Here is a 12769-nt window from a genome sequence, read left to right as displayed (position 1 = left end):
GAAGAAAGGCCAGTAACACAACTTACTTTTCTGGTTAAGCTATTTCACTTTTCATTGCCAGACTATGAGATGATTTGTCATTTCCTCCGACTTTATTATACAGCTTCGATAGCCATATTAAATCATATTTCATACCTTTCCTTGCATTCTGAATATTGAAAGGAGCCTCTAGCAATACAGAAGAGTGATCTAAAAGCAGTTCCTTGAACCATTACTCTTTATGCCAAGTTATTGATTCCAACCATTGAACAAAGTGTAGTCTGGCTTCTGCTTGTTGGTGTAAAAGCATCAAATGAAATTACATTGCAGTTATAACAGAACACCGCCTCCGCATGACCACATATTTCTTGCATAAGTGACATTTAAGTGTCCCCAGTCCTGGTCGTTTATTCCCTTCAACACTTCACCTTATTATCGCAGGTTCATTTGTGTGTGCTGTGTGTACTTGGTGTGAGCTTATACGTGTATGAGCAATATTCTGTACTGTTTATATTTTGCATCCCAGATCAATAGTATCCATTACAGCAGTGTATACATAGCTATGTTATTACTGTAGCTGTATAATAATTTGAGCTTTAACTTTTCAGGTCAGTTTTTTCTCATGGCTGTCTGCTATTTATCTTTAAAATAAAGTTTTTACAATTATATTTTATATTTAAATCTCAAGAGGGAGTTTCTGAACTGTTTTAATGCTATACTGGCAGTTCTTGCAGATTAGTATATTGATTCATTCAATAACATTGTGTCCAATAAATTATATGAAAATATGAAATTTATTAATTTAGATCTGCAACAATTAATCAATGAATCAATAAGTCTATCAACAGAATATTAATTGGCAACAATTGTTTTAGTCATTTTTTAATCAAAATTGACAAATATTTGGTGGTTTCACCTTCTCATATGTGAGGTTATAATGCTTTTCTTTGTCATACATGATAGTAAACTGAATATCTTTCTGTTTGGGACTGTTGGTAGAACATAAAAAGAAGTATGAAGATGTCTCCTTAGACTCTGGGAAATGATAATGGTCATTTTTCACATTTTATAGACACAACGACTACTTGATGAATCAAGAAAATAATCCTTAGTTGTAGCCCTACATTAATTTCAAATGTAAAAGTTGTGTTTTTTATGAATGCTGCAAGAGACAGTATATATATTTGTTTGAATCCTGCTGCTTTTCTCATCCTATTGTCAACAGTTAGGAACAAGATAAGTTACAGAGCTTTGGCCTGCATTAAGATTCAGAAGACTGTCCGCATGTGGTTGTGTAAGAGGAAGCATAAGCCGCGGTGAGTCTCCTCCTGGTTCTAGTATCCAACCTCCACACACACACACAAGCACACACACTCACACACGGATCATTTTTACCATCTTTCAGTTTGTCTGTGCCTTTTGCTCTCATATTTTGTCTTTCGCCCTGTACTCTTAATGGTTTTTTTTATATAAACGGATTCACACTTGGTGGGTTTTGATGGCTTTCCACATTGTGCATTTAGGAGTTCAAATCAATCTAGAAAGTCATTGTGGAGACGATGTCTCTGCACTGCTTTGAGAAATATAGCATATCCTGCTGTATTGGGTGGCATTCAGAAAAATGGCTGTAAGAAGCCAGAAGAGTTTTTGGAATCAGATTTTGATTATGAGTAGTAGCATGTATGGTTGCATGTTTTATACCAACATTCACTCATGTAGTTCAAGGACGTCACAACCCAAAAAATATATCATTTCTTTGGTAAAAACAAAAGATAGAATAAAGTACCAAAGATATTATCTAAAATGTATCAAGTCTATGAAAGTATAGTAATCATTAGAAAGTGTTTTCAACTTAATCACTTACTTAATATGCCATTTCTTTTAGTTTAATTAATTTAATTGCTCTAATTTTGACATGTTTATGTTCAATATAAAATCTTCACTCCTCTCATAGCATTGATGGTATGGTGAAAGTTCGAAACCTGAAGAAACATATGGAAAGGTTCAACGAGGTGGTGAACGGGCTGAAGGAGGGCAAACAGGAGATGGCCAAACAGGTCCAGGAGCTGGCCACCTCCATAGACTCTCTGTTAGCCAAAATAAAGGTGAGTCATTGGTATGTTGATGTTAAACCTCTTGCACATCACCCAAGGATTATTTCCGAATTGTAGAGATTAAGTATCACCTTTTAATGATGACTGAAAATCTGCTTACAGTATGTCATAGGTTTTTAGGTGCTTTGAGCATGATACAGGCTCATGAAACATTTTGCTGTTCTGTTTTATTTTTATCTATCAAGTGTACTGTGTCGTTCTTTCTCTCAGAATCAATACTTTCAATCACCTCAGGATAAAGAGCGAGGTGAAGAGGAAATCCTCTCCTCTCCAATAATTTAATTTAGTGAGGCTGTTTTGCTAAATTATCAAACTTGGTTAGTGAAATCCCAGCTCTCCCTGTGCAATAAGCATGCATCTTATTGGACCCTCTAGGTACAGCGGATCATCACAAACAAATCCACATATTTTCCAGACATCTGGCTATAGAATTTCCCAATAGGGTTGATTTTTTTTGTACTCTGTAGTGACTTGTATGCAACAGGTATGATTAGACTGCTCATGGATCCTTGAAGTATCCTGATTGACAATGAAGCACCAGTCTTCCCTTTCTTTCCTCTCTACCCCAATCAGCTTCCCCACCTCCCCTATGTTCCTCTGTTAGCCTATTAGCAGCCCTACAGTCGCCACTCGTGATGCTCTGGGTGCTTAGAAATTGCTCCTGGCGTGGCGTCTCCGAGTGAATAATGTATGAGATGCCAATGCCTGTCATTCAGGCCTCTGTACATTGGGGACAAGACCTTGTGATCTTCCCTCCCTGCATCACTGTTAGAGACTCACACTAATGAATTTTCACAATATGGTGACCTCTTCCCCCCCTGATGATTGTCTGACAAGTATAGAGGGGAATTGAGCATTGTGGCTGCAGTGTGCAAGTGACAGGCACAGTGTCAGTCAGTGTCTCCCTCATTGCCACATGGGAAGGTTGCGCCATGGTAACAGTGGAGCATGGGCTGAGTCAGGGAAAGTGCACTTGGTGTCACTACCCTGAAAATGTACCTTTCCCTGATTGAAAGTTGGCACAGGGTTTAAGTTTCTTCAAACAAACTCAGCAGAAAATGCTAGGCATCCTGTTTTTATTATTAATAAACACAGGGCAGTAATGGTGTCCAAGGCAACCCTCTGCTTTGAACTCCACTGAGCCTTGAGGCTGAAAATAGATTGAAGAGTTAGATAAGTAAATAAAAAGTAGGTCTTCATTTTGTGACCATGACCTTTAATGCTCTTCCTTCTCTTGACCCCCCCTCCCCCCACCCCCAGGCCACAGTCATGACCTGGAAAGAGATTGACACAGAGTACCAAGGGCTGGTGAAACGCTCAGAGCACCTGCTGTCCTCTATGCAAAAGAAGAAGCAAGAGGAGGAAGAGACTGAGAGGCTGAAGCACATCGAGGAGGAGATGGACAAAGAGAGGAAGAGGAGGGAGAAGGAAGAACAACGACGCAAACAGGAGGAAGAGGACAGAAGACTGTAAGGGGAAGATTATCAGTAGACATTTTAATAAATATAATGTTAAATGTTTTGAGATTATAAGCTGAATTTCAGTCTCAGTCAAGTTTTCTCAGAGTAACAATTTTGTCCTTTTTATCCAAACATTTTAGGAAAGCAGAGATGGAACTGAAGAGGAAGCAGGAGGAAGAGGATAGAAAAAAGCGAGAGGAGGAAGAGAAGGTTATACAGGTTTGGACAACCCTGAAATATGATATTTTTCCATTCTGTACTATTGTAGTCTCCTGCTGAAAAGTTGTGATGCCCAAGACAGAAATTTATGACCATGAAAAACAAACAAAATGTTTAAGGACACTCCCAACATCATGAGATTTCAGAGTTAGATATCGAAAAGTGCTGCAATAAGAAGCTACAGTATGTTGTAGGGAAATCGGTCTAGAAGATCAAGCAAGCAGCAACGGCTTTGAAAATAATGATGTGATTTTTGAGCTTTGCTGTTTGGCTACTAACTCTCAAAACTCAAATGTCAGAGTTTCGTGTATCCATTCGAACACATCAATATAAATACATTTTGATACAATAATAGCATATCAAATTTAGTTTCTCTCAAAGTTGATTTTTATACAGTATCATACTGGTACAACATGCAATATATGTGGCTTCCAAAGATGTAGTATAAAATATGTGAATTTTGCAGTTAATGGGCATTGAAAAAAAAGCCTTCATTTTTCCTCTTGGTTGCAAACTCTGCATGCACTCCCACCTGAGTGAAACATTCACTTGCTCAAAGGTCATGACATTGGTCAGATTCCCAGAGGGTTGCTTACACAAGTTTGATTGATGATACCACTTCCCACCAAGCTTCTCCTAACTAAACCACTTTGTCCCTCTGTGCGCTCTCCTGTGTTTTATTATCACGCCTCTTACTCGCATCTGTGCTTTGTTACCTTTATCCGTCTCTGCCTGTCCTACTCATTCACGTTTTATTGCACTTTTTTGTTTCATTGTTCTTTCCTTCCTTCATTTCTCTCAGCTGACATTACAGTTTTACACATTACTATATATTGTTTCCTCTTTGCTTTTTCATTTCCTTTCTTTTCCTTTCTCCTTTTTGCTACATTCAACCTGTTCATCCATCTGTCCATACATCCACCTTGCACTTCCTCACATCACACCTCCTGCACAATTTACAGCCTTTTTTATACACCCAAGGCCAGTTGGATATTTGCATGCTGTAATTTTTTTTCTCTCTAGCCGTGAAACAGTTGACATCAGGTTGTCATAAGCCACATGTCTCAGGAGACTCTTAGTTTGTTTATCCCCAGCTGCACCAGTAAACTCTCTAAGTGTGTGTTACTTCAATGGCATTTTGCTTTGTCTTCTCTGTTCTTTTCTGCTGTGTTGAAGGTTAGTCTAGCACGGTATCTTGCTCTCTCCAAACTTTTTATGGTGTCTTTCATCCTAAACTTGTTTATTGTAGTGTCACACTCAACAGTATTTATTTTCTTGAAGGAGAACACAACTCAATCAAAGGTTTCCTGTGTGTTATCTTTATCATCCGCAGTCATGTAATGAGTATTTGTGAACATGAACAACATGTACATAATCGTCTCTGACATCTGGAGCTGTTTGACTTTTTTTCCAGGATCTTCTTGAGAATGAGTTCAAAGGTCTTATCCTGCAAACAATGAATGTGTAAAATTAATTGAGAAAGTAGGTTTTATGGTTGGTTTAGAGAAGTCCTTGCTGTAGAGAAGCTATTCCAAGTATAATTCAAGAGTTTTGCGGGTCCGTAAAACCTGTCTTGTATTCAGTGGCAGTAGAGCAGCTCAGCATTCAGATGGTGAGTTTGGGTTCTCATGCTTCAGGCTAGTCATGTATCAGAGCTGCTGATCGGACCATCCCACAATATGAATAATATATTCTTAACTGGAAAGGTATTCATATTTAAAGCTCCTTAAAAAAAGTATCCATTGTGGGCTTCATTAGTGGCTTTATATGATAGGAGATAGGAGATGTCTATATATTATATGTCTATATATTATATATATATATATATATATATATACACACACACACACATGTATATGATATTATAATATTAAACTTTGTGCTAGTACCAGATGTGTCTGCTTAAGTGATAAATAAAAACCCAAAGTTTGAATCTAGGTCAAGTCTGCTGAATGTTGTTGAATTATTTGTCTGTTGTGTCTAGACAAATAACCAGTAAATCTTTATTAATGCCCTTTCCACCAGGATAAATAGGTTTAATCAGGATTGGGCACACAGCAGTCCTGTAATTGTTATGAAGGTTCTGGCAAACAGGGCAGAATTAGTATTTAGACAGGATCTAGATTCGTGTAGATTTTATGAAGTCACATTAAGAGCGGAAGTGTTGTGGTGATTGCGTGTGTTTACAGGCGGAGTTGGAAATCCAGCTGGCTCTGGAGCGTGAGGAGCAGGCCCAGAATGCCGCCATACTGGAGCAAGAGAGAAGAGACAGGGAGTTAGCCATGAGAATCGCCCAGAGCGAGGCTGAGCTGATCACTGAGGAGGGTCAGATGGATCCAGGCCTGCGCAGGTATTGTATACGTAAATATAAGATACACGCAGCTCTTGTGCATGATCTGCAGTGTACAGTCAATAAGCAGTGTGAATAATAACCACTGTGTCATTTGGACCTCATCGTGCATGTATAACTGCATTTCTTCTGTTGCTGTGTTCTCTCCCAGTGATGAGCCTTTCTCAGATCTTCCTATCTCTTCATCCTCAGCCAGAGCCATGTAAGATATCAGCACAGCTTTCTATAACTGCCCACGTCCAAGTGTAACTAACACCAGCAGTAATCACTCACTCATTCCCCTGATGTCTGTCTTAATCTCTATCGTAGTCCCAAATCTCTCAGCCGCTTTGAATAGATGTAAGATTATACCAGCAATGCAAAGCCACCATAAAATCCTTTCATTTTAAGAAATCTCCAGTCAAATTTTGAATGTATTCTGGGTGTTCTTTTATGTGGCACGAATCATGAGATATGCCATTTGCAGAGGATAATTATGTGTCATCATGGGTAACTGCAGAAATTAAGGTGGCACACTAAATCATAAATGAGAGGTGGATCAGAATGTCCAGCAAGTGATTTTTGTGTCTCTGATCTGAATGTGCTCTGCATGAGTCTGCAGTGTTTAAAGCTCGTCTCTATCCTTTGCAGTGCTGGTGCACAGCACAAGCCCATCAAGGCTATCTATGTGATTTTCTTGTCTCATACATTGAATTTTTAAACTTGTTGGGTCATCATGTCCTCTGGATACATGTATAGTAAATAACCACGTTACGTGTTTGATAATTACAAGAGAAATTTTGTTGTAAGTCGTAACTAACTAGCTCTGCTTGCACCTTAAATCTCATTAGTGATATCTGTGTTCCCTAATTACCAAGAGCTTAGCATTGTAGCTATTAGTAGACTGTTGTTTGCAAATATTTGCTCCCTGACGACAACTCACAATATTCACATAATAGTCGATATTGTTACAAAATGTAGGATGCTACCAAAAGTTTACCATTATTATCAGTGCTGTTTTGTGTGTAAGTGAATACAAGACAAAGTGTCCTGATTATAGACAAGGTGGAGGCAAAGAATGCTTATTTATATCAGGACATCTCATCATGTGTCACCATGTTTATACCATGCAGGTAAAAAGGAGAGCTGTGTTCAAAATGTCAGAATTTTTTGAATGTTTGTTGTCAGTTTAACCCAGTGCTTCCCAACCATTTTGGCTTGTAACCCTCACAGGTTATGGCCTCAGTGTGGAGTTGTGAGCAGCTCAAGCAGAGAATAATCTTGTAGCAGTCATCCATTTGTGGGACTTGCTATCATTTCCCTGTGCCAAATTCGTGTCCCCCTGTTCCAAATTCGTTGAATAGTTGATTGGAGGGTTATTCAGATCACCTGTTGTGCAGAGTGTGAGGACTAGCTCCCAAATAGTAATTGAGAGCAGCTGGGTGCATTCCCCTCTTGGCCAATCAGGACGTGACACCGCCCTTTTTCTGGGGTTTAAGCGAGGAGAGAAAGTTCTTTCCTCAACTGGTTGCAGACCTCATTTTTAGACAGTGTCTGACAGAAACTCTGGTCTGTTCAGGCCCTTCTGAGTCTTCCTCCCAGTCTGTTGCCTTTCTGGTTTGAGGTTACCTTTGAGGGAATACAAAAAATAAATCTTTTGACCAAGCGACCTGCGTTGGGTTGATATTAGTGCTATTTGAGCAAGAGGTTGTGCTTGTCTCACAATAGCCTAACACCTGCAGGCTTTGTATTTTGTTTATTTAAAGAAGCATTTTTTCATTAGAATTATCGAAGAGACATTTTCTCATTATTAAAGAGGCATTTGTTTATTATTATTACTGAAGAGGCATTATTTCATGACTACTAAAGAGGCATTTGTTTGTGAAGGGGACGTTTCCCAAGTGACTATTACTTGTTTTTTATTTTTATTTTTTTATGTCGCCGGGAGCTGGTTCTCAGGCTACTTTCCAATCAGCTGTGGTCTGGAGGATCAGTACCACCACAATCTTTCCTTCTTAAACTTTTGTTTTAAGGATTTTTAGAGGCCTGAAGAAGTCCTGACCCCCAAGTTGAAAACCATTAGTTTAACAGGTGGTTTGGGTAAAGCCATTGTAGTTTAATCAAGGAGGGTTAACCGATTATGTATAGGAACACAATGCATAGTACTGTTCCCATGGTTACCTACAGTTTAATTTACCTTACACACTAGCTGTGTTCAAAATCACTCTCACATTTACTCATTCACTATTTCCTGTATAATAAATACTCAGTAGTTTTACTCTATCGTGAGCAGTGAGTTGAACTTTCTAACAATCATTGTCACACCATCACTGTCAGCTGGAGAATTGCACAATGTAAATTTTTGCATCTATAAAATGTGACTCATTGCATTGTGGGATATTTAGCAAAAAATAGTGTACATGCCATTGACACTATTTTTTTTTTTTTCCTTCCATTGTGGGAATTTTTGAGGGAACTACATAATGTGCATCACACTCACAAATTCAGACACTCAAATAAAATGGTGGTTGGTAAATAAATTGCACTGTATAGTAGATAGAGTGGTTTCAGACACAGTGATTGACAGTGTTTAAACTTCTGACTGAAACCACTGTATGTTTAACAGACACATGCCTGACAATATTCAATCAAACACAGTATCATCATAGCTTCACACCTCATACTCCTAAACCTTAATCTCAGTTTGAACTCAGATACTGTCAGTGTATCTGTTGCTCTGCATTTCCTCAGCCTCACTTTGTGTTTTAAAGCCAAGAGAAATCCTTTCAAAGCCTTATTTGTTCGCACAAAATTACATTTGATCCAATAGTCTGTACAGTAATCTTGTCAGTGTTGGCTCGGGCATCCACGGGCCATGTTGCATTTGTGTCCTACTCTCCCTGTGAGTCAGCTGATCCCTGGCAACCAAAAGGAGACTCAAAGGACACGTGTGTTGCATGTGCACACCGCAGTGCTTAAGCAAAGCATGCATGCAGTAGATGCATACCCACTGGATGGTGTTGCTTGTGTAGTAGCTGAAGGACAACAAAAAAAAACCCGGCCTCCCTCCACCTCCCTCTTTCTCCAACCAGCCATTTCCTATTCACCTGCTGCCAACAGTAAAGCCTTGGCCATCACTTCACTTCTTTTTCCCTTCCTGCAGCAAAAGTAGAGCCTCAGCTCTGGTTCATCACACACTCACACATGTCTCAGCTAGAATGACATGATCCCGAATCAGTTTTATCTTTTCAGTCTATAGGAATTATAAATGGTAATGGTAATCTGGCTAATGATTCGTAGATCACTAAACCTCTACTCTGAGACATGAGCAGCTATGCCGCCTGTAAATAGAGGAGGTAAATCCTCAGCGTTATTGAATTAGCAGCCTCAACTCAGCGGGGAAGCTGGAGATACGATTGACACAAGCTCAGACCTGCTGCGGCAGTCTGTTAAGTAGCTTAAAATCTGTGCCTTCAGTTTGATTCATAAATTGAAGTAGCACATGAATACACCTCTCTGACTCCTGCATAACATAAGCCTGGCAAAAGAAACGGCTACAGTAAAATGCCAGCAGATGTAAGCCGACATCTGGCGAGTTGTAACATTAGAAGAGCTTTGCATCATTTTAAGTGGAGTTGAAACAGGAGGCTGCAAGGATATGGACAAACTGCTTCTCAGCTCCCCTGCTGACCGGCCTCTAATGTGAATTTAATCGTCTGAGACAGTGAGGAGGGCGCGGAAGACGTGAGGCATCTGTTTCCATTTCTCACCAAGGGTGGCACACTTAATATAGTCTGTTGTCTTTTTAATATTCATTTATTTTCTCTGAGATTGAAATTCAGTTTATTTCTCATCACACTATGGTTGAAAATCATTAGAAGCAGGATTATTATACATGAGGTGTTCCTTTACTGTCAATTCTTGGCTTTGTAAATGCTGTTAGATGCCTTTTCTGCAGTTCTTTTAGAAGATGACACTGTTGTGAAACTTGAATCATTATCAGTGGTAAAAAAATAAGAAACCTAATGTCCTGAACCTCTGTTACTCCCACCTTGTCACACTTGTACCTCTCTGCTCTCTCGCTCTCTCTCCCTCTCTCTCCCTCCCTCCCTCCCTCTCTCTCACACCCACTGCATCTGTTCTTTGCCATAGGGGTCCTCAGGTGCAGGCAACCAAAGCTGCTGCTGGTGTGAAAAAGTATGACCTCAGCAAGTGGAAGTATGCTGAGCTGCGAGATGTCATCAACACTTCCTGCGGTGAGAATTCCCAGCATGTTCAGCATCAAACATCTAAACACACACAGGATAGAGTGTTTGTTTGTCTGTGTGTGTGTGTGTGTGTGTGTGTGTGTGTGTGTGTGTGTGTGTGTGTATGCACTGAACCAGCCATTACAAGCAGACCAAGGTGGTAGAGTTCCTACCCTCTTTCCCCCACATTAAATAATTCAGAAGTAGCTCATGTTTTGGCACTTTTTATACCACCAACTCTGTACACACAAGTGTTTCATGGGCACTCTGTGGCTTTTTTTTTACTCTCAGTAATTTTTTGAGTAGCCAAAGTGGCTGTTAAAAAGCTGAGACTGCAGCTGTACAGAGCGTGGACACAAGATGTCTTGTCTGACAAATCAAAAGGCCGATCTGAGGATGTTCCCACAGCTGCTGCAGCTCATCACCATTTGTTTTAGTGGTGGAGAGAGGAAATTATCACCATTATGGAGGATGGCTTCTGCCCTTCCTAGTCATTCCCAGCCAACCTCTCCTCAGTCGGCATGAAAAGCAGATGCCTTTCCTCCGGCTCCCTCACCAATGTCTTTATAACTGTCACTGTACTCTGATCAGTATGAGGGACTCTGATATCCCCTGTGGGATTCCAAGGACATCTGGCTAATTTGTGGAACCCATTTGCTGTGGTGGTGGTGGTGCTGGTGATACCAAAAAGCTGTGTTTTAAGTCCAACTGATGATAGCCTTATTTTCTCGGACCCTAACTCCTCATTATACTACATTATCTACATCATCTTACAGCTCTTATTAGCTCCAATACAAGTTTTCTCTTACAATTACACCATACTTTATTCCCTAAACATTTTTGTCTATTTTACCTTCACCGTGGAGGTATCTGAGGTTGTTTATTTTGTTTATACACAATACATCAATTAGTCATGAGCCTTAGAAATCATTACAGACACCAAATGTTCTCAGCAATAGTATTTTTTCAAATTACTTTTCATAGAAAACACAATATTTACCCCCAAGAGATAAAAAAAAAATGAGAATACAAGTATAGATACATGATATACAATATGAGAAACAACTTTTCAAAATGTTTTTTTAACATACAGTATTTCATAATTACATATAACCCATCAAAAGGCAGGTTGACGTTTTCAGTACAGAAATGCAAATTCTACTCTTTTGAACTAATTTTTGAAAACACAATATACTCTTCCATCTCTTTACACTTGAAGTCAAACTGCAGTTGACCTCAATGCATCGCTCTTTTAACATACTCTTAAAAAAATCTAGATATTTTTAGCTTGGCATTGTAAAAATCCATCCTAATATCAAAATTAGAAACATTATTTTTCAAGAAGTGAATGTTAACAATCAATGTAGAGCTAATACCTGCAGATCAGTCAACATAGGATAGAAGTGATTATGAAAGTCATTACTGTTATGTTGTGTGCACAGACATTGAGCTGTTGGCGGCTTGTAGAGAGGAGTTCCACCGCCGTCTGAAGGTTTATCATGCATGGAAGTCCAAGAACAAGAAACGCAACGATGATGGAAGTGATCAGAGGGCTCCAAAATCTATCACTGATTACGGTTAGTACAGTAAATGTTGTCTGTATTGTCCTGTTGCTCCACTGTATATTACCTCAACGCTTCGCCTGTGGACATGAGCACAAGTCTTTACATTTGCATATACAGCACATAAACATACTGTTCATTCACACATGCACCGTACACCTCAGGCACATCAAGTTACAGGTGACAAGTGTTTATTTTCTCCACTTTTGCCCCATGCTTTCATTGGCAGGGATTAATGACCTGCACACAAATAACCTGCCTCTGTTTCCTAACTTTCAATTAGCCGACGAAATGCAAAGGCCGAAAAATGCAGCTGCCTTCTGTCTGGCTCTGTCAGAAATATTTGTTCTAATTAGCAAGTAACTGCCAGCTATGCCTTGTCAGGTCCAGTGGCTGCTAGTATGACAGCTCGCCGCTTTGCTCATTTCATTCTCAACTCAACCAAGCATGCTCTCTGCCATAAACACACACACACGTACACGTTATTTAGATGCTTGAAAGCTCACTGATGTGCTGCATTTCCCCTCTTTTTCATCTTAAAAACAAATATTAAGTTTGATGGGGAATGGGAACATTAGATTTAGTGTTGCTTCTACTTTCACTGTATTTACTCGCATTTCTCTTTTGATATGATGGCTCCTGAAAGCTGTGCTGATTTTGTTTTCCTTGTATTCGGATCCTGTTCTTGGCCTCTGCTGATGCAGCAGGGGTCTTATAAAGGCCATTTCATAAGAGGCTAAAAGCTGCTTTACCTGGCTTTTCCATGTGGTATTTACTTGGACATTTCCTGGATTCTTTTTGATCTTGTATGTTTTGAAAGCTTCATATTTTGTTTTCTCGCCCACTCGCTCCGTATTCT

At 39.5% G+C, this 12769-nt stretch overlaps 1 protein-coding gene across 2 annotated transcripts in view; it reads left to right on the top strand.

The window, feature by feature from the left end:
- Positions 1 to 12769, top strand: part of myo6b (myosin VIb) — a 39203-nt gene that overhangs the window by 23932 nt on the left and 2502 nt on the right. Inside the window, exons 24-31 of one of the 2 annotated variants that reach the window (XM_042389394.1) lie at positions 1205 to 1295; positions 1934 to 2084; positions 3354 to 3562; positions 3694 to 3772; positions 5962 to 6122; positions 6274 to 6324; positions 10254 to 10357; positions 11791 to 11925. In XM_042389394.1, the coding sequence (XP_042245328.1) occupies positions 1205 to 1295; positions 1934 to 2084; positions 3354 to 3562; positions 3694 to 3772; positions 5962 to 6122; positions 6274 to 6324; positions 10254 to 10357; positions 11791 to 11925 (981 nt within the window). The remainder of the gene's footprint in view (positions 1 to 1204; positions 1296 to 1933; positions 2085 to 3353; positions 3563 to 3693; positions 3773 to 5961; positions 6123 to 6273; positions 6325 to 10253; positions 10358 to 11790; positions 11926 to 12769) is intronic. The other variant, XM_042389395.1, reaches the window with a different exon arrangement.

The sequence above is a fragment of the Thunnus maccoyii genome, chromosome 16, assembly GCF_910596095.1.
Source record: "Thunnus maccoyii chromosome 16, fThuMac1.1, whole genome shotgun sequence".
Taxonomy (NCBI): Eukaryota; Metazoa; Chordata; class Actinopteri; order Scombriformes; family Scombridae; genus Thunnus; species Thunnus maccoyii.
This window is presented reverse-complemented; position numbering and strand designations above follow the sequence as displayed.